The 21834-nt window shown below is 41.5% G+C and overlaps 1 protein-coding gene across 3 annotated transcripts in view; it reads right to left on the reverse strand.

Annotated features, from left to right (window-relative positions):
* Positions 1 to 1725: 1725 nt before the first annotated feature.
* LOC140206140 (nucleus accumbens-associated protein 1-like) overlaps positions 1726 to 21834 on the reverse strand; it is a 65563-nt gene continuing 45454 nt past the window's right edge. For all 3 annotated transcript variants that reach the window (XM_072274360.1, XM_072274362.1, XM_072274361.1), the window contains exons 5-6: positions 18504 to 18601; positions 1726 to 14508 (exon numbers count right to left, since the gene is read on the reverse strand). In XM_072274360.1, the coding sequence (XP_072130461.1) occupies positions 14165 to 14508; positions 18504 to 18601 (442 nt within the window). In that variant the 3' untranslated portion in view covers positions 1726 to 14164. The remainder of the gene's footprint in view (positions 14509 to 18503; positions 18602 to 21834) is intronic.

The following is a 21834-nucleotide window of genomic DNA, read 5'->3' on the forward strand; positions in this document are numbered from 1 at the left end:
AAGAGCTTAAATACTTTCTTTCAATCTTTCTTCATAGCTCATACCCTGCAGACCTGGAATGGCTTTCGTCACCCTTCTCTGGGCTCTCTCCAGTGCCTTCACAAAATATGGAGACCTAAATTGTGCACAGTACCCAAGGTATGGCCTCACAAGTGCATTATACAGCTTAAGGAGAATGTCTCTAGACTTGAACTTCACTGAGCACATTATATAGACCAACATTCTAATCACCTTTCTAATCGCTTCTGTGAATTGATAGTGATGAGTCTTCCAGGATAGAAAACATAGATACATAGAAAACCTACAGCACAATACAGGCCCTTCGGACAACAAAGCTGTGCCGAATATGTCCTTACCTTAGAACTACCTAGGCTTACCCACAGCCCTCTATTTTTCTAAGCTCCATGTACCTATCCAGGAGTCTCTTAAAAGACCTTATCGTTTCCACCTCCACAGCTCATTTCATGCACTCACCACTCTCTGCGTAAAAAAAAAACTTAACCCTGACATCTCCTCTGTACCTAACTCCAAGCACCTTAAAGCTATGCCCTCTCATGCTAGCCATTTCAGCCCTGGGAAAAAACCTCTGATTAGCCACACGATCAATGCCGCTCATTATCTTGTACATCTCTATCAGGTCACCCCTCATCCTCCGTTGCTCCAAGGAGAAAAGGCCAAGTTCACTCAACCTATTCTCATAAGGCATGCTCCCCAATCCTTGTAAATCTACCCAAATCCTCCTCATACAGTGCACTTTCTAACTCAAGAACCCCCTATTATATATTTATATCTAATATTTCTACTTCTTATATGTAATATTTTACATTTACTTAAGTTAAATTTCATCTGCCATTTATTTGCCCACATCTGAATTTTGTTAGACCTAACTATATTGATTCATCTGCCTGAAATGTTATCAACCTGTTCCCTCTAATTCTGTGTCATTGGCAAACCTTACTAGTTTATTTGTTATGTGTATTCAAATCATTAACGTAAATTAAAAACAGTATCAACTCCAAAACTGATCACTGCAGGACCCCACTTTTAACATCTTCTATGTGTGAAAATGATCCTCTCACCCTACCTTGTCATTTTCTTTGTTTGAGCCAATTCTGCACCCATTTGCACATTTTACGCTGAATCCCTACCTTCTATAATTTGATTATTAACCTCTTGTGGGGTTACCCTGTCAAAAGCCTTCTGAAGGCCCAAATGATAGCAACTGCTCTATTCTTATCTTAAATTTTAGTTGCCTCTTCATAGAACTCCAGCATATTATTAATGTGGAAGTTTATTTCCCCTTTCTAAACCCACGCTGGCTTTCTGCTAACACGTCTGTTCTTATCAGCTGCTTTTCCAGCTCATTCTTTATTAAATGTTTCTTTCTCTGAATTACTGGCTTTGTTGTAACCTTCGTAATTCCTTTACGATCCAACCTTCTAGTAATCTCAGATACATCACCCTTTTTCACCTTCGCCAATAACTCTGGGTCTGGCGATGCCATAAACTCGACAATATTCATTGCTGCCGAATACCACCCACAGACCAATCAAACAAAAGAATCGGGTATTTCCCTTTTCCAAATCAGATTGATAATTAAACAAGCACTAAAGCTCAAAATCGAAACAATCCAGACAAGCCTCCAATTTTGTCACGTGACCAGCAACAATGAATATAGAATTGAGTCAGGTTTTAAAAACAAACATAAACATTTATTAAACTCTGCTGTACGGCAACTCTGAAACAGTTCTTAAAGTGGTAAATTTGAACACAGTCTTAAAATGGTAAATTCGAAAGTCCAGGTGATTTACAGTCAATAAGGAGAGACTTCTCTGGAAACGGATTTCTTCGAAGACATGATGTTACTGCTGATTCTTTCCAAAGGATTCACGACGAAGGAAATAAAATGGCTTTAAGGAACTGACCTTTTCCTGGCGAATGAACACTGCACAAACCTTCCTGATCTTACAGGAGTTATCTCAGATGCAGGCCACTATTTCTGAACAAAGATTCAATAAGGTTGATCCCGTATTAAACTGCTGAACGACACCAACTTTACTCAATCCTTCAGGTTCCCGTACTTTAGTAAGGTCTTCACCCTCCAATACTAGACTTACAATAGAAAGTAAAACTCCACTTTAAAACGAAACTGCGTCATGAGACAAATACACAGCATAACAGAGTAACTGACAAATTAAACAACAAATCCACTGCATAACAACAGGGGTTTCCAGTTATATACCTGTTGAGAACATGTCATCACGTGACCTCACACTGGCAGGAAAATTATATCACACCACCATCACAAGACCATTACATCATGCTCACAAGGTCGACCCGGGACTTTTGGGACTTTTTTTTTACTGTGCCCATGGCCTGTTCTTTATCAAATTATGGTATTGCTTTGCACTGCTGTAACTATATGTTATAATTATGTGGTTCTGTCAGTGTTAGTCTTTGGTCTGTCTTGTTTTCTGTGATATCACTCCGGAGAAACATTGTATCATTTCTTAATGCATGTATGCATTTCTAAATGACAATAAAAGAGGACTGAGTGTTCTCATAATCTAATTACATCATGGTCATAAGATACCCACAAGGTATGTAACACTATTATCTTACCTACAATACATGTTCAGCTTACTAGTCTACAACTCCCAAGGTCAATGCAGTCACCCCTCTTATGTTCTGAGACATTTCCAGTCCTTAGGGATTTCACCAGCCTTCATTAACTTTTTGAAAAATACATGTTAGGGGTCACAGACCTCTTTAAATACCCTTAGATATATGTTGTCTGGCCCTGGAGATTTATTAACTTTCAGTCTTTTCGGCTGAAGAAGGAACTCACTTCCTAAGATCTCTAAGTCACTTAAAACAACCTCATCTTTCTCCACATTTAATGCTAACTTCTTCGGAGGTGAATACTTCAGCAAAATATGAGTTAAGAGTATTTGTTAATATCCTTCTCTGCATAATTTATCACCCCACTATTATTTCTAAAACACTTAACTTCCTTCTTGACTGAAAAAAATTCTTGGTGTCAATCCTAGCATTATCAACAATATCCTTCCCAACCTGCCTTTTGATAATCTGAATTTCCCTCCTGACTATAGCTCTCATATTTTCATATGCCCTACAGTTAACATCATTACTATTTTTTCTCTATTCCTAATAGTTTTTTTTTCTTCAATGTTTTTCATCTATGTAGTTGATCTATTGTTTTCATTGCTTCTCCCGACCTTGGGTATAAATATTTCCTGCACTGCATGTATTACCTCTTTAAATCAACTCCATTGTTCCTCGACTGACTCAATGTCAAGCAGCTCCTTCCAATTTGTCTTCTGCACAAACTTTGGCTTTCTGAAATTCAAATTAATGGCTTTGGTTTTTACTGATATACTCTCCCGAAAAACTTCAAAACTAACAATGTTATGATCGCTTGTTTCTGAAAACTCAAAAACTTTTGTACTCAAAATTCTGTCTTGATTGCTACAGAATGTCAAATCTAGACAGGCCTCCCTTCTTGTTGGTGCATTTGTTGTTGTTCGTCCATCGTACGTCGATGAGGGCCTCGACACCATTATTGATGGTGTCAAGACTAGCGCGTGACTTGGATTTAAGTGAGGGAGAGTTGCACAGCATCAGCCTCACTCTCCCTTCCCAATTCCCATCTGGATCCAGTGGCAAGACAGAGTCGAGACGGCTAGAAATGGGACTAGGCACAGTGGATGACCAGGACGTCTTCTGTGTCTTGTCCTGCTCTACACATTCCACGACGCTTGCAGAGACCGCCTTCTTGACCGTTGGACCTTCCATTGGTCTCATCCGCTCAACCCGCCGGAGTCTGTCTTCACATGCTGGGACAGACAATTCCCTATCTCACCGAGGGTTTGAGACCCGTCGGCTACCCTCACCTGGTTTAGCCGGCTTGTCGAAGCCGTTGCCCGGGGTGTGGCCGCTGTCGCATGCAAACAGCTACGGGGAGCCACAGGTGAGAGCTGAGTGCCAGGTGGGGACCAAAGGTGGACTAACCGCCTTAAAAAGGACGTGACATGTTACCCCTCCCCAACACCCCATACACCTTGGGTCAAAGAACAATCATTCAATAACTCAATGAATTCACTTTCCTATAGTCCATTAATCACTGGGTTATCTCACTCAATGTTTGGGAATTAAAATCTTCCATTACTATGGAATATTTAATATTACTATTTAATATTCTGATAGTTGTTTATTAAAATCAGCATTAGGGAGTCTATAACATACACCCAATGTTATTCCTTATTCTTATAGCTTTCAGTTCTCACCCAGATATTCTCACTAAGTCTCAATTCATCTCCTATCATAAGCAGCCTCATGTTTAAATTCTCTCTTATATATGTGGCAACTCCTCCACCTTTATGCTCTTGCTTATCTTTCCTAAATAAAGTATATCCCTTTACTATATTCACCACCATCATTTGAGATCAACCAGGTTTCAGTTATTGCCATTATATCACACTTGCATATAAGGATATTGTTGCATCTTCATTTGCCATGAGCAAGGCACCAAAAGATTGGAAGATAGTTAATTGTCTCTTTGTTCAAAGAATAGGGAGAAGCCTGGAAGCTACAAGCCAATGAGCATGACATCAGCCACCTCTTTCAGAATTCTCGGGTGTTCTGGTCCAGGTGACTCATCCACCTTCAGACCTTTCAGCTTCCCAAGCACATTCTCCCTAGTAATAACAACTACACTCACTATTACTACCTCTACAGCATCATTTTCCAGCAGTCCAATAACTTCTCTTGCCTCCCTTTTATTCCTTATATATCTGAAAAAGCTTTTAGTATCCTGCTTAATATTATTGGCTAGCTTACTTTCACATTTAATCTTTTTCCTCCTTATGGCTTTTTTAGTTGCATTCTGTTAGTTTTTAAACGTTCCCAATCCTCTGACTTCCCACTAATTTTTACTCTCTTTTGCTTTTATGCTAGGTTTGAATTCCCTTGTCAATCACTATTGGGTCATTCTGTCTTTAGAATACTTATTTGGGATGCATCCATCCTGTGTCTTCCAAATTGCTCCCAGAAATTCCATCCATTGCTGCACTGCCATTGTCCCTTCTAGTGTCCCCTTCCAGTCAGTTATGGCCAGCATCTCTCTCATACCTCTGTAATTCCCTTTACTCCACTGTAATAGTGATACGTCTGACTTTAACTTTTCTCACATTGCAGGATGAATTGTATCATATTATCACTGTCATATTAAGGGTTCCTTTACCTTAAGCTCCCTAATCAAATCCAGTTCATTACATAACACCATATCCAGAACAGCCTTTCTCCTGGCGTGCTCAACCACAAGCTGCTGTAAAAGGCTATCTTGCAAATGTCACTCCGCTCTTCAAGAAGGGAGGCAAATGAAAGGAAATCATAGGACAGTTAGCCTGACCTCAGTGGTTGGTAAAATGTTGAAGTTGATTGTTAAAGATGTGGTTTCGGGCGGAGAAGCATGAACAAGGCTGGAAATCTCTGTCATTATTTTTCATCCTTCACCCAATTAAACAACAGGAGGCAGCTATTATACCTCTCGGCAACTACACCTAAAACTTAACCTCATGGAAAAATGAAGCAAAATTTTAAATATGAAGTATGCTGACAATGAGGGTTGACAGCTACATCTGTATTTGTGTATAATTAATTTAAAATAGAACATACAACAAACACCAATGGGAGCACCACAAGATACAGTATCACATCAATAATTAGCAGATCATTTCATTGCAGACCAGGACCTCAAACAAGCTGGTGTCCCATTGTGTGTTAGTAAGGCCACTGGAAACTGATACAGTGTATGATTCAAAGGGTATATCACAGCAACTCCCACATCCTAGATTGGATGTACATAAAAGGACAACTCATGATCATGAGTTTGCAGCCAAACCCTTCAACAGAGTGTTCTCAATCACAAAGACTACAGTATTATTTTCGTATCATTAGCAATCAAGATCCAAGATGTAATTTACATTCCTAACTGCCATATCACAAATACACTTTCACTGTTGATTTGTGGATAGAAGTAGCAAACGGCATTCCAATCTGCAAGTACTTTGCCCAAGTCCAGGATTTTGTCCACATGTATAGCTACCAGAAACACTTAAAATAAGAAGGCAGGTATGTTTCAATGAATATCTGTACCTACAATTTTAGTGGAGAACTTGACCAAGATAACCTGAGTTCAGTTATCTCAGTAATTAATGCCAACTCTTTCACTGCCAAGCAAACTCCAACTTTACATTCTTCACTTTCCTGCCACTTCTTCTCCTCTTGCCGAGAATTATCATGTTTATATATTGGGTTACTGATTCCTTGTAGCCAATTTATTTTCTCACTATTTCAGAAGGTAGAAAGATATAGGACCAGCTCCAAAGGCGTGACTTTCAGCTCCCAAGAAGGATGATGAGAAACTGGGGCACAGCCACAGGACTGGTCAGAAAAATTCAAACAGTTGATTACCGCTTTAGAAAATTAAGATTCTTCATTTGCTCCATTTCAAAAGATATTACATCATTTGAAAGCCAGGCTGGCATTTCCATGTAATACCTGGACATAACCTTATAACATAACTCAAACATCCCCATAGTCCTCGGTGTGGCCAGTCATTACGAAGACAAAATGCAATACTTTGAAGAAGGAATCTCCTCCAGAGCATGAGTAAAAATCCCTGCCATGGAAATGCTGGGATCACTGGAATAAGAAAGCTTCAGCTTAGTCCTGCCTACAGCACTGCAGCTTCCTGCTTAACACTAAACCTACTTGTTTGTAACAGCATTAAGACTCTCCCTCTAGGAAAGGGTGCAGCAACAGAAGTTCCCTTCTATTTCCACAACTCTGTCATACCAGATCAAGGAATATGAAACCCAGAGCTGTCATATCACAGTTGTTGCCAAACCTGCTGCCCATCTACACTAACCCTACTGGCCTGCTTTATGACTGTATCCTATGCCTTACCTATTTAAGTGCGTATCTAAACTTCTCTTAAAGATAGTAATTGTATCTGATCTACCACCTTCTCTAGCAACAAGTTCCAGGTACAAACTACTCTCTATAATAAACAAAAAAATTCTCTTCAGGTTCCTTTTAAAACTCCTTACTCTCATCTTAAGCCCATGTCTTTGTTTTCAATATAGATTTTTATATACAGTTGCAAGAAAAAAAATTGTGAACTCTTTATAATTACTTGGATTTCTGCATTAATTACTCATAAAATGTGGTCTGATCTTCATCTAAGTCACAATAATATACAGACACAATCTGCTTAAACTAATAACACGATTGTACTACTCTTCGTCAATACTGAGTACACCTGGTCTTCTCAAGAAAGTGCTGCTTATGTGTTCAAAACAAATTTCAGAGAACATTAGAATAATTGTAGAGATGTATGAAGCTGGAAAAGGCAACAAAAGCATTTCTAAAGACCTGACTGTTCATCAGACTACAGCAAGAAATATTGTCTACAAAATGGAGGAAATTCAGTACTGTTGCTACTCTCCCTAGAAGTGGACATCCTACAAAGATCACAACATGCAATGCTGAAGGAGGTAAAAAAAAGAACCCAAGGGTAATAGCAAAAGAACTGCAGAAATTTCTAGAACTTGCTAAGGTCTTCGTTCATGTGTCCTCTATAAGAAAAACACTGAACAAGAATGGTATTCATGGAAGCACACCACGAAAGGAAACCACTGCTCTCCAAAAAAAACATTGGTGCATATCTCAAGTTTGTAAACCCCACTTCGATGTCCCACAACACTTCTGGGACAATGTTCTGTAGACAGGTGAGACAAAAGTTGAACTTTTTAGCAGAAATACACACAACGATATTTGGAGGTAAAAGGGCACTGTACACCGGCACCAAAACCACACCCCAATTGTGAAGCATGATGGAAGGACCTTCATGGTTTGGAGCTGCTTTGCTGCCTCAGGACCTGGACAGTTTGCAATCATTGAGAATGAATTCAAAGTTCTATCAATGCATTTTACAGAATATCAGGGTAACGGTCTGTCACCTGAAGCTTAATAGGTGGCATCCCTTAGTCTCACGAGACCACAAATCTGCGCCTGGAAGATCTCCAGGGCGCAGGCTTGGGCAAGGTTGTATGGAAGAACAGCAGTTGCCCATGCAGCAAGTCTCCCCTCTCCATAACACTGATGTTGTCCAAGGGAAAGCCAAGGGCTGATACAGCTTGGCTCCAGTGTTGTCACAGGAGTTGCCAGACGAGGTTGAAGGCAATGTCAGACTGCCTTAGGGACTCCAGCTCCGGATTTGTCCTCGGGGTTTACTCCCAAAGCCTTTCCCATGAGTGGGTATGGCCGCAATGCAGCGGTGGTTTGAAATCAGAGTTTTCCCTCCCTTAGATGGACTGCCTTCCCAGGCTGACGAGCTCCATCTACCCAAAGCACTGGTTTTAAGGCGCCAGGACCCATCTTCACCCCTTCTCCTGTCAATAGCAACAGTTCCTTTGAGGCTAAACCACACAAGAAGGCCAGGAGTTGGACTTGGTTGTCAGAGGCTTAATAGAAGTTGGATGATATAACAAGACAATGATCTGAAATACAAAAGTAAATCAACAACAGAATGGTTTAAAAAGAAGTAAATTTATGTTTTGGAATGGCCAAGTCAGAGTCCAGACCCTAACACAATTGAGATGCTGTGGCATGACCTGAAGAGGGCTGTTCATGCAAGGTATCCCAGAAATATTGATGAATTGAAACAGTTTTGTATGGAGGAATGGCCTAAAATTCCTCCTCACCATTGTGTAAGTCTGATCAGGAAACATTTAGTGGAAGTTATTGCTGCTAAAGAAGGTTCTGCCAGTTATTAAATACAAAGATTCACATTTTTTTCCAGCCGACTGTGAACGATTAAATAATGTGTTCAATAAAGACATGAAAAGTACAATTGTTTATTTCAGGCAGATTGCGTTTGTCTATTATTGTGACTTAGATGAAGATCAGACCACATTTTATGAGTAATTAATGAAGAAAACTAGGCAAAGGGTTCATAAACTTTTTCTTGCAACTGTACTTCTATTGGGTCACCCCTCAGCCTGTCACACCTGGGAAAACAAGCCCAACTTAGTCATTCTCTTCAACACTTAAATTCTTCCAATCAAGGCAACATCTCAGTGAAACTCCTCTGTACTTGATCCAGCACAACTATGTCCTTCCTCTGGTGTGCATGCATATTCTAGGTGTGGACTAATCAGCATATTTTCCTTGTGATTGCATGGGTTACCCCAATTGCTTTAGTTTCAACCCGCAAGCCAAAAATGTACTGGCTGATTGGTTAATAAACCACTGTAAATGCCCCCAGATGGGTAGCAGGAGAACTGCGGTGTAGATGGGGCTGCAGAAAGAAAAGTCTAATTAGTATAAGACCATACAACCAAAACAGAAAGCAACTTAAAGTTATCAGGAGAAAAAAGATGAAATATGAAGGCCAGTCAACAATATAAAAGAAGATACAAAACATTTTTTCAGATATATAAAGAGCAAAAGAGAGACAAGAATGAGTATCAGACCACTAGAAACTGATATTGAAGAAGTAGTAATGGGGTCAAATGACCGGATGAACTCAGTAAGTATTTTGCATCAGTCTTCACTGTGAAAGACATTAGCAGTATGCCAGAAATTTGAGAGTGTTAGGGGGCTGAAGTGAGGGTCGTTGCTATTACTGAGGAGAAGGTGCTTGGGAAACTGAAAGGTCTGAAGCTCACCTGGCCCAGATGGTCTACATCCCAGTGTTTTGAAAGAGGTAGCTGAAGAGATTGTGAAGGCATTAGTAGTGATCTTTCAACAATCACTAGATTCCGGAATAGTTCCAGAGGACTGGAAAATTGCACTCTTTAAGAAGAAAGGGTGCAGAAAGAAAGGAAATTATGGCAAGTTAGCCTGATTACAGTGGTTGGGAAAATATTGGAATCCATTATCAAGGATGAGGTTTCAGGGTACTGGGAGGCACACCAAAGTCAGCATGGTTTTCTTAAGGGGAAATCTTGCCTGACAAATTTATTGGAATTTTTTGAGGAAATAACAGGCAAAGGACCATCAGTGGATGTTGTTTACTTGGATTTTCTAAAAGCTTTTGATAAGTGCACATATGAAGCTGCTAATAGGAGCACATGGTATTACAGGAAAGATACTAGCATGGAGAGAAAATTGGATGACTGGCAGGAGGCAACGTGTGGGAATAAAGGGAGCCTTTTCTGGTTGAATGCTGGTGACTAGTGGTGTTCCACAAGGGTCAGTGTTGGGACCACTTCTTTTCACATTATATGTGAAGGAACTGATGACTTTGTGGCCAAATTTGCAGACAATAAAAAGATAGGGGAGCATGAGGTGTTGAAGCAGGGAGCCTGCAGAAGGATGACAAAGATTAGGAGAATGGGCAAAGAAGTGGGAGATGGAATATAGTGAAGTGTATGATCATGCACTTTAGTAGAAGGAGTAAAAGTGTATACTATTTTCTAAATGAGGAGAAGATTCAAAAATCTGAGGTATAAAGGAAGTGTTTTTTGCAGGATTCTCTAAGGTTAACTTGCAGGTTGAGTTAGTGGGAAAGAAGGCAAATGCAATGTTGACATTCATTTTGAGAGGACTAGAATATAAAAGCAAGGATGTAATGCTGAGGCTTTATAAGGCATTGGTCAGACTGCACTTGGAATATTGTAAGCATTTTTGTGTCCTTTATCTAAGAAAATACATGCTGCCATTGGAAAGGGTCCGGAGAATGAGGTGGTTCACAAGAATGATTCTGGGAATGAAATAGTTAACGTATGAAGGGGTGGCAGGGTGGAGATATGTCTCTACCAAAGGAGGTGTAAGGTGCTCCTTCCCTTCGTTAGCCTACAGGTCACCCTTGGGCAAATTGTAGCACCTGCTTAGCCACCAAGCAAGGTCACGTGAAAGCATGAGAGCAGGTGGTGGATGGACGTATGACCAGCTGGTGCATATCACAAGTCTTGGTGATACAACCACGGACGTCAGGCAGACAATCTCTGAAGAGTATTGATAATGGCTGGCATCACATTTCTTGTAAAAACTTCCCAAAAGAAGGCAATAGCAAACCACTTCTGTAGAAACATTAGCCAAGAAAAATCACAGCCATGGAAAGACCAGGATTGCCCATGTAATACGACAATGCACATAACGAATGAACGAACACACGAGGAATGTCTGATGGTTCTGGGTCTGTACTTGCTGGAGTTCGGGGGGGGGGGTAAGGGGAAGGATCTCATTGAAACCTATCGAATATTTAAAGGCCAGTATAGAGTGAATGTGGAGATTATGTGTGGGGAGTCTAGGACCAAAGTGCACAGGTTCAGAATAGAGGACATTCATTTAGAACAGAGATAAGGACTTTCTTTAGCCTGAATCTGAGGAATTCATTCCAACAGATGGAGGCTGAGGCCAAGTCATTGAAACAGAGTTTGATAGGTTCATGATTAGTCAAGGCATCAAAGGTTATGGGGACAAGGCAGAAGAATGGAGTTGAGAGGGATAATAAATCAGCCATATTGGAATGGGGGAGCAGACTCAATGGGCCAAGTGGCCCAATTCTGTTTCAGTGTCTTATGAGTTTATGGTCTTACATAACAGTAGTCTAACTGAATTCTGGACGGTTAGCACAAATGTTGTGGAATGTTCTGGACTCTGTAGAAATTTTTAAAACAGAACTGTGTCCATAGTCTTGTCTGCACCTTGGATAACATCCTTGCTTGAATCATAATCCAAGACCTGTACACCTGGCTTACAGTCCTGTAGTGAAGAAGTGCTACATCATTACTCTGCTCCCATCTGTCACCTCGAATGGTTGTAAAAGATCCCATGACGCTGTTTAAAGAAAATTTTTTGGGAAGATTTTTATGTCTTTTTTAAACCCCTATTTCTCACTCAGATTCTGGCAGACATGTTGGTATAACCGTTGCCCCTATCCATACCAGTGACCACATTTTAATCATACTGCTTTGGAAGATCTGTAAGAAATGAAAGATTAATAAAAATGCAAGTTATTCTTTTTCTTTATCTACATTTGGGGCAATTTTCCCATACACATGTGCCTAGAAATTGGTTAATTAGCACCCTGTGTGATTTAATCCAGATTTGATTGTAATAATATTAAACTTTAAAAAGCCACTATTCAAGAAAATATTTCTATTCTTACATAAATAACTGGAGCTACAGAGTGCAACTTCTGTTTTTTTTTAAAATATGCCCATTAGTGTCAACACAATTCAGAGCACACTAGTCTGCTGCTCTCCTATTTAAAGGGACACTCCTTGACATCAGGTGCCCTGGCTGGAAGCTTCAAAAGGCTGCAGGCTACTCAAACACCTCCTAGCCCCTCGTGCATACTGTAATGATGAATGCTTTCTGCAGCATGGAGCTACTGATGTCCTCACCCTGTGGGGATCTCGGTGGTGAGCCAATGCTAGAGGTTTTGGGGCAGGAGTTATCCCCATTAGCAAAGAGCCAATGAAGCTACCTGCTGCCTGGACCTCTGTGAAGGGCAGTGTATTCACAGGCTCAGGTTTTCCAAGGATCGTCACTGGGATACACCACACTCCGCATGATAAAGCTAATTCTGAACTTACTCTCAGAAAATAAAAGCCACATTTCTCCATCTGCTGCTGATCACTGCTGTGGAGAAATCAGCCAGGCACTACTGAGAAGATGGAATCTCAGGCAAAGGTGTTCAGTATAAACACAAGTGGGAGCAGCCCATTGTGGGTGGGTCCTGGTGGCCAATGCCTTCTTTCTGGGAAGCACTGATGGTGGTCTTCATTCAGAATCCAACCCTCTGACCATTGTCTGAAGATCAGAACTACCCTCTCTACTTGCCTGTCTACTCACATAGAACCACAGCCCCTCGACTGCTGCCCTATTCTACTATAACAAAATTCATACAAATACCAGGATCATTGTGGAAAATGGCAGGTATTCTGAAAATGATATTCCAATGCCCACGTTTGTAGGGGAACCTTGCAGCTGCAGATACTTCAGGGCTGTTTGCCACACCCTCCACAGCCTAACAGTCTGAAGGTGTCATGGTGTGGAGGAAGAGTAACATGGAGACCACAGCCCAGGGGCCATGAGGCACAGAAACAGCCAGGACAAGAAAGGCTACCAGGGAAAGACTTGTGGAATACTGCCACCCTTAGCTCCCAGTAGACAACACCATGGGTCTGTGAATACATGGGCAATAAAGAAAAGAGGCTTTCAAGAAGAGCCTACAGAATCAGACCCCACTTCGGATAAAATGCAGACACTTCAATCCTTAACACCAATACAGTTCACCAGTCATTGGCCTGGGCAGCTCAGCTGACACAATAAACTCTCACCTGCTTCTTCTCCAAAGCACCTGCACTGATAACTAAATCAATGAATGACGGTGCTACAAAAGGCAGGCAGCTCACCCTGGGGGTTCTCATGAGGTCGTTAACCTTACTTGTGTTTTTTCCAACTGAGTGGGAATTCTCACAGCCAGGACGGTGGAAGCCACCTCCTGTCTCTGGTGATCTTGGCTGAGGACTCCTTGCTCCACCCCACCCAGCACCAGGGCCTCCCTCCCAGCGCTGATGACAACATTCAGCTCTCTTCCACAAACTGTAGGGCGGCCTCCCCTGCAGCCTCTGTCTTCACAGCAGTCAGTGTCCAGCTGCCAAGGGGACTGTGCTTTTAAGAGCTGTTGCCTTTCTCCGATTCATAATCATTAAATTTTCAGATACTCACAGAACTCCGTCCATTTGCAAACAATACAGGTCCTGTTTTAGCCCTGTCTACTGGTGTAAATCACCCTAGACGGTTACAAACAATGCTGAATACTCTCATGGTGCTTTGCAGGGAAACACAACACTGGTCTTTTTTTAATCACACCATAAAAAGGTGATACCCAATTTCTAGGCAGTTATATCCAAACCAGTACATGAATGTCCAGCAGTGAATGGGTTAATGGTGTGACGGTCTCCTTCACTGACACTGCACAGACTGAATCTCCAGTTCTCAGTCCATCACCACTAACACGCATCAAATAAAGAGACCAGACATGGAACTCTACAACATGAGACTCCCTATGTCCTACACCATGGGTTTCTCTTGGGGGAAGGAAGATGACAATTGGAATATTTTAGTTTGGAGCCTCTACAATCCCACTCCCAGAGTCATCTAAACCATCCGGAAAACCCGTCTCATATCTGTGGCCAGAGCCATTGGCTCTCATTCCACCAGCTTCATGCCTGTGCCCAGTGCCTGACAGCTCCATTTCTTGGCTTCCAGATGCTCCATCTGGCAAGCCCCCACCAGCCACATCAGTGATGACTGAGCGATAGACTCCATCTCCCTCTGCGAGCATCAGCTTCAGCTTGGGGATCCAGTGCTTGCGGACCACCCTTCGGGCATTGGTACACATATCTGCGGCAATGGCGTTCATCTCACTCTCCTTGAAGTTTGGAGCAAAATTCTGACAGTAAACTGCAAGAGAGAAGGGAAACAATAACACTTATTTATCATACCTTTCATAACAGACCAGTGAAATGTTTCTCTGAAGGCGGTAGAAGCTGTAATGCACCATTCCACAGGCAGCAATGTTATAACAACCAGGCGATTGTTTTTTTTTAATAAAACTGGAAAATGAGTAAATTTTTCTCAGGATTACATCCAGTTCTTTTAACTATTCACCTTGCCATTTTAAGAGGGTAAACAGAGCTCAGTAGAACACAGTGTCTGAAAGACAACATCTCTGACAGTGTGGCACTACTCAGTAAAACAATCTCTTGAGAGACAATAAGTTCTAAGTTGCATTATATTTTTAATTCTATCCCCAACTGTCTCCATATTAACTTTCTACCATCAGGACCGTCTAGGTCACAGTGTGGAATAATACCGATGTTCTCGTTTTCCTTTTTATAAAGATTGATTCCATATTGTATATATCAACCCACCATCAAGAGTCTTCAGCCCACTAGTATTCCACTGAAGAATAAAGGGCTGACCTAGACCAGCCAACCCTTCAGAACAATTTTGTTATTCAAATAATTGATCTTCTAGTTTTAAAGTTTTGTCTCTTTGTCCTAGACTTCCAACACACCATTGAAGTAAAAAAGACACAAGAGACAGCTGGTAGTTAAAGTAGTGGAATGCTGCTCCTGTAGGATGTGGAATTGCAGGGTACCTAATGGTTTCCGTAATGACAACATCTCCAGAAAGTGCATCCACCTTCAAATCCTGACTGACAAGTTCAAGGAACTGGAGTTCGATGTACTCAGGACCACCTGGGAGGCTGAAAACTTCACCTCATAGATGAAACTTTTACTGAGGTGGTCACACCCAGAGTGCAGGCTTCAGATAATAGATGTGTGACCATCAGGAGAAGTAAGGGGCGTAAGCATTTAGTGCATGGTTCCTCTGTGGCAATTCCCCTCAGCAACAAGTATGCTGCTCGGGGAGGTGACTCATCAGGTTACAGCAGTAACAGGACAGTGGCAATGTGGCCGACTCTGAGGCTCAGCGGGTAAGGGTAAAAGTAGGCTGAGCGATAGTGATAGGAGACTCAATAGTTAGGGGGACGGACATGAGGTTCTGTGGCCGAAAAAGAAACATCAGAATTGTGTGTTAGCTCCCAAGTGTTAGGGTCCAGGATGTTTCAGAGCTGCTGCAGAAGACTGTCAAGAGGGAGGGTGAGCAGCCAGAGTTATAGTACACATTGGTACCAATGACATAGGTAGAAAAGGGGAAGAAGTCCAACACCGTGAGTATAGGGAGTCAGGGAAGAGGTTGAAGAGATAATAATCTCTGGATTACTCCCAGAACCATGTGCTGGTCAGGGCAGGAATAGAATGATGGTACAGATGAATGAATGGCTGAGGAACTGATGCATGGGGCCGAGTTTCAGGTGCTTGGATAATTAAACCTTTTCTGGGGCAGTGGTGACCTGTACAAGAGGGATAGGTTGCACCTAAACTGGAGGGGAACTAATATTCTAGCCATGGGGTTCACTAGTGCTACTCGGGGTGGGGGGTGGGAGAAATTAGTTTGGCAGGGGAATAGGAACTAGAGCACTGGGTCAGAAAGTGGAGGAAGGTAGATCCCAGGGCTAGTCAAAATAGGCAGGAACAAAGTCACTGATGTGATAAGACAGACAGTTTGAAATGTGTGTATTTTAATATTAGGTAATATTAGGTATTTTGGGTAAAGGAACTTGGAGCACGGATCAGTACACGGTACTATGATATTGTGGCCATTACAGAGACTTGGTTGAGAGGGGAACAAGAATTGGTGCTTAATATCCCAGGGTTTTGATGATTTAGAAAAGACAGAGAGGGTGGTAAAAGAGGTGGGACTTCCATTACTAATCAGGGACCGCCACACTCAGACTGGATGTAATGGAGGGCTCATCCACTGAGTATGTATGGATAGAACACAAACATAGAAAGGGTGCAATTACTCTGATGGAATTGTACTACAGGTCCCCCAATAGTCACGGGGACATTGAGGAACAAATATGCAGGCAGACAATAGGGCTGTTGTCAAGGGGGACTTCAACTTCCCAAATATAAACTGGAAGCTTCTGAGAGCAAGTGGCTTAGGTGGGGCAGAATTTGTTAGGTGCATTCAGGATGGTTTGTCACATCAATTATGTAGACAGTCCAACAACAGGACTAGACCTTTATTAGATCTGGTGTTGGGTAATGAGCCTAGCTAAGTGACCGACCTTTCCGTGGGTAAACAGTTAGGGAACAGTGACTACAACTCCTTAAGTTTTAAGACAACTATAGGAAAGGATAAGTATGGACTTATGGGAGAGTATTACATTGAAGCAGGGCAAGTTACAAGAGCATTAGGCAGGAACTATGGAGAGTTCACTGGGAACAGTTGTTTTTGGACAAGTCACCATTTGACATGTGGATGGTGTTTAAAGACCAACTGCACAGAGTACAGGACAGATATGTTCCAGTAAGAAGGAAGGACAAGGATAGCAAGGTAGGAGAACCTAGAATGTTGACAGAGCTGATGAGTTTAGTCAAGAAGAGAAAGGAAAAGTAAGTAAAGCTTAGGATGCTAGAATCAAACAGAGGGTTATAAAGAGACCAGAAAAGAACTTAAGGGAATTCAGAAAGCCAAGAGGGACCGTGAAAAGTCCTTGACAAATAGGATTAAAGAAAATCTCCAGACATTTGATACATATATCAAGAGCAAGAGGATAACTAGGGAGAAGGTAAGACCACTCAAGGACAAAGGGAAGACCATTTGCATAGATGCAGAGGACATGAGTGAGGTCCTTGATAAGTACTTTACATCAGTATTTACCAAGAAGGACGTGGATAGGGAAATCAGTGCTGAGTATACTGATATGATAGAGAATTTCAATGTAAAGGAGGAATTAGCATCGGGTCTCTTAAAGAGCAAGACCATATACTTCCCAAAACTACAATCCATTTGCCACTTCTTTGCCCATTTTCTTAATCTGTCCAAATCCTTCTGTAGCCTCCCTGCTCTTTCCCAACACTACCTGCTCCTCCATTTATCTTCGTATCATTCACAAACTTGGCTACAAAGCCATCAATTCCATCATCCAAATCATTGACATACAACATAAAAAGAAACAGTCCCAACACTGACCCCTGCTGAACACTACTAGTTCACCGGTAGCCAATCAGAAAAGGCTCCCTTATCACAAACAAGAGAAAGTCTGCAGATGCTAGAAATCTGAGCAGCACACACAAAATGCTGGAGTCAACTGTACTTTTTTCCATAGATGTTGCCTGGCCTGCTGAAGGCTTTTGTGTGAAGCTTCACTTTATTCCCACCCTTTGCCTCCTGCCAATCAGCCAATGCTCTATTCATGGTCATGTCTTTCCTGTAACACTATGGGCACATCTTGTTAAGCAGTCTCATGTGTGAAACTTTGTCAAAAGCCTTCTGAAAATCCAAGTTCAAAACATCCACTGATCTTCCTTTGTCTATCCTGCTTGTTATTTCCTCAAAGAATTCTAACAGATTTGTCAGGCAAGATTTTCCCTTAAGGAAACCATGCTGACTTTGACCTATTTTATCACGTGCCTCTAAGTGCCCAAAAGTATATCCTTAAAAATTGACTTCAACAACTTACCAACCACAGCAGGCTGGTTTAGTTATTTCTGCTTCTTGGAGCAAGCTACTGCTGCCATCATGCCTCAATCACACTTTGTCTCTACACTACTCTCTCCCTCAATGTAAACCCATCATCCTCACATCCATAGTCCAGACTCTGTCATCTCCTCAAATCCTTCACCTACCAAAACCAAATTCCTTTTTGGACAATCATTGGCTGCGTCTTTGGCTGTCCCAAACCCACATCCTCCATACTTTTTAAGCTGTTCTCAGCTCACACTTTTAAATGTATTCCCTACTTGCTTTATTTACTAACATCAAAAAATGACGTGGCCAGCTTCCCAGAATACCACTGTCACTTCCTCACACAGGCTTACCTTTAATAGCATTGAGGATCCGGCTATCAAGTGGCTTCCGACTAGGATCACAGAGGGAGGAACGGATTCCGGTGCCACAGCTGTTAGCTAGAGTATTTCTATTGAGATCAGATTAATAAACAATCAAACTGAGTGATGGAAATTGTAGACAGTTTATATCATGGTGCTTGATGGTTTGTGCTACTAAATGCAACTGAGAATACCTTCAGCAAGCACTAATCTGAAGACATTTGTTACTCTCACAGAATTATTGTGAACCAAAGGATGCTATTTGGCCCTTCAAGTCCAAACAATCAAGTCATTGCCATTTGTCTGTCTTTCCCCGTGACCCTAGAATTATTTTCCCTCAAGTGTCTAATTAATATTCTTCCGAAATCCCTGATTAACTGTCTACACCTTACAGGTAGCAAGATCACATCAAAATTATTCTTTGAGCAAACAAAATGTTTTTCCTTACATCCATCTTGTTCCTTTACATCTGTGTCCTTGACCAATCTGTTAATGGGAACAGTTTCGCTCTATCTACCTATCTAAATCCACCATAGTTTTGTACAGCTGTCAAATCTCCACTCAATCACATTTGCTAATGTAACTTACAACTATAAAACCTCATTCCTGGACACATGATCACCATCTGGAAATCTGTTATCAATACCATCGCTTAAAAGCACTCATTCTAAGTTATCTTGATCACCAGCTGATATTTAAGTTTCATCTCCACAGGTTACAAACTCTAGACAGTTATAATTGATTTCAGAGCGTCATTACCTTTTCACATTTATAATTGGCACTGTAGAGTTCCCAGCCCAGGACTGGTTCAGTCTCTACAAATGGAACATTAACTTGGTAATGGAATTGGAATTGAGATACAATGACAAACTTGTTTTGCATGCTGTTCATTCAGATCTATTCATTACACAGTGCATTGAGATAGAACAAGGTAAAAAATAACAATAGAGAATAAAATATAACAGTTTCAGAGAAAGTGCAGTGCTGGTAAACAATAAAGTGCAAGATCATAACAAAGTAAATTGTGAGTCAAGAGTCCATCTTATTGCACTAGGGAACCATTTAATACTCTTATAACAGTGTAGTAGGAGCTGTCTTTGAGCCTGGTGGTACATCTTTTCAGGCTTTTGTATTTTAAGGCCATAAGATATAGGAGCAGAAGTAGGCTATTCGGCCCATTGCATCTGGTCCGCCATTCAATCAGAGGCTGATTCAATTCTTCCAGTTATCCCCACTCCCCTGCCTTCTCCCCATACCCTTTGATGCCCTGGCTAATCAAGAACCTATCTATCTCTGCCTTAAATGCACCCAATGACTTGGCCTCCACAGCCACTCGTGGCAACAAATTTCACAGATTTACCACCCTCTGACTAAAGTAATTTCTCCACATCTCTGTTCTAAATGGACGTCCTTCAATCCTGAAGTCATGCCCTCTTGTCTTCGACTCCCCTACCACGGGAAATAACTTCGCCATATCTAACCTGTTCAGGCCGTTTAACATTCAGAATGTTTCTATGAGATGCCCCCTCATTTTCCTGAACTCCAGAGGAAATAGCTACCAAATGTTCCTCATAGGATAACCCTTTCATTCCTGTATCATCAGCAAATTTAGTCACAAATCCATTAATCCCATAGTCCAAATCACTGACAAACATCGTAAAAAGCAGTGATATCAACACCGACCCCCGTGGAACTCCACTGATAACTGGAAGCCAGCCAGAATAGGATCCCTTTATTCCCACTCTCTGTTTTCTGCCGCTCCACCAATGCTCCATCCATGCTAGTAACTTCAATGTAATTCCATGGGCTCTTAACTTGCTAAGCAGCCTCATGTGCAACACCTTGTCAAAGGCCTTCCGAACATCCAAGTACACCACATCTACTACACCTCCTTTGTCCACCCTGCTTGTAATTTCCTCAAAAGATTGCAGTAGGTTAGATAGGCAGGATTTTCAGGAAACCATGCTGGCTTTGGCATACCTTATCATGTGCCTCCAGGTACTCCGTAATCTCATCCCTAACAACTAATTCCAACCATTTCCCAACCACTGATGTCAGGCTAACAGGTCTATAGTTTCCTTTCTGCTGCCTCCCACCCTTCTTAAATAGCAGAGTAACACTTGCAATTTTCCAGTCATCTAGTACAATGCCAGGATCTATTAATTCTTGAAAGATCTTTATTAATGCCTCCGAAATCTCTCTAGCTACTTCCCGAGGGGGCATTCCATCAGGCCCAGGAAATTTATCCACTCTCAGACCACTAAGCTTCCTGAGCACCTCTTCAGTCGTAATTTTCACTGCACATACTTCACTTCCCTGAACCTCTTCAATGTCCGGTACACTGCAGATGTCTTCCGTTGTGAAGACTGATGCAAAATACGCATTCAGTTCCTCTGCCAAATGTGTCTCTCATTACAATATCTCCAGCATCCTATATCTACCCTCAACTCTCTTTTACCCGTGATATACTTAAAAAAGCTTTTAGTATCTTCTATGACATTAGTTGCCAGCTTCCTTTCATAATTCATCTTTTCCTCCTTGATGACCTTCTTAGTTTCCTTTCACAAGTTTTTAAAGGCTTCCCAATCCTCTATCTTCCCACTAGTTTTGGCTTCCTTGTATGCCCTCTCTTTTGCTTTTACTTTGGCTCTGACTTAACTTGTCAGCCACGGTAGTGTCTTTCTTCCATTCGAAAATTTCTTCTTATTTGGAATATATGTCTTAAATGTCCCTCATTTTTCACAGAAACTCCAGCCGTTGCTGCTCTGCTGTCCTTCCTGCTAGTGTCCCTTTCCAGTCAATTTTGGCCAGTTCTTCTCTCATGCCATTGTAATTACCCTTATTCCACTGAAATACTGACACACTGGAATTTAGTTTCTCCTTCTCAAATTTCAAAGTGAACTCGATCATATTGTAATCACTATTCCCTAAGGGTTCCTTAACCTTAAGCTCTCTTATCACATCCGGATCATTGCACAACACCCCCTGAGCTGATCCCCGAGTTGGCTTCAACAACAAACTGTTCTAAAAAGCCATCCCTTAGACATTCTGCAAATTCTCTCTCTCTTGTGGTCCAGTACTGGCTCGGTTTTCCCAATTCACTTTCATGTTAAAATCCCTAACGATTATCATGACATTGCCTTTCTGACAAGCCTTTTCTATCTCCTTCTGTAATTTGTAATCACATCCCGGCTACTGTTTGGAGGCCTGTATACAACTGCCATTAGGGTCCTTTTATCCTTGCCATTTCTTAACTCAACCCGTAGAGACTCTACACCTACCCATTCCATGTCATCCCTTTCTAATGATTTAATATTATTTC

This window comes from Mobula birostris, chromosome 12 (assembly GCF_030028105.1).
Source record: "Mobula birostris isolate sMobBir1 chromosome 12, sMobBir1.hap1, whole genome shotgun sequence".
Lineage (NCBI taxonomy): Eukaryota > Metazoa > Chordata > Chondrichthyes > Myliobatiformes > Myliobatidae > Mobula > Mobula birostris.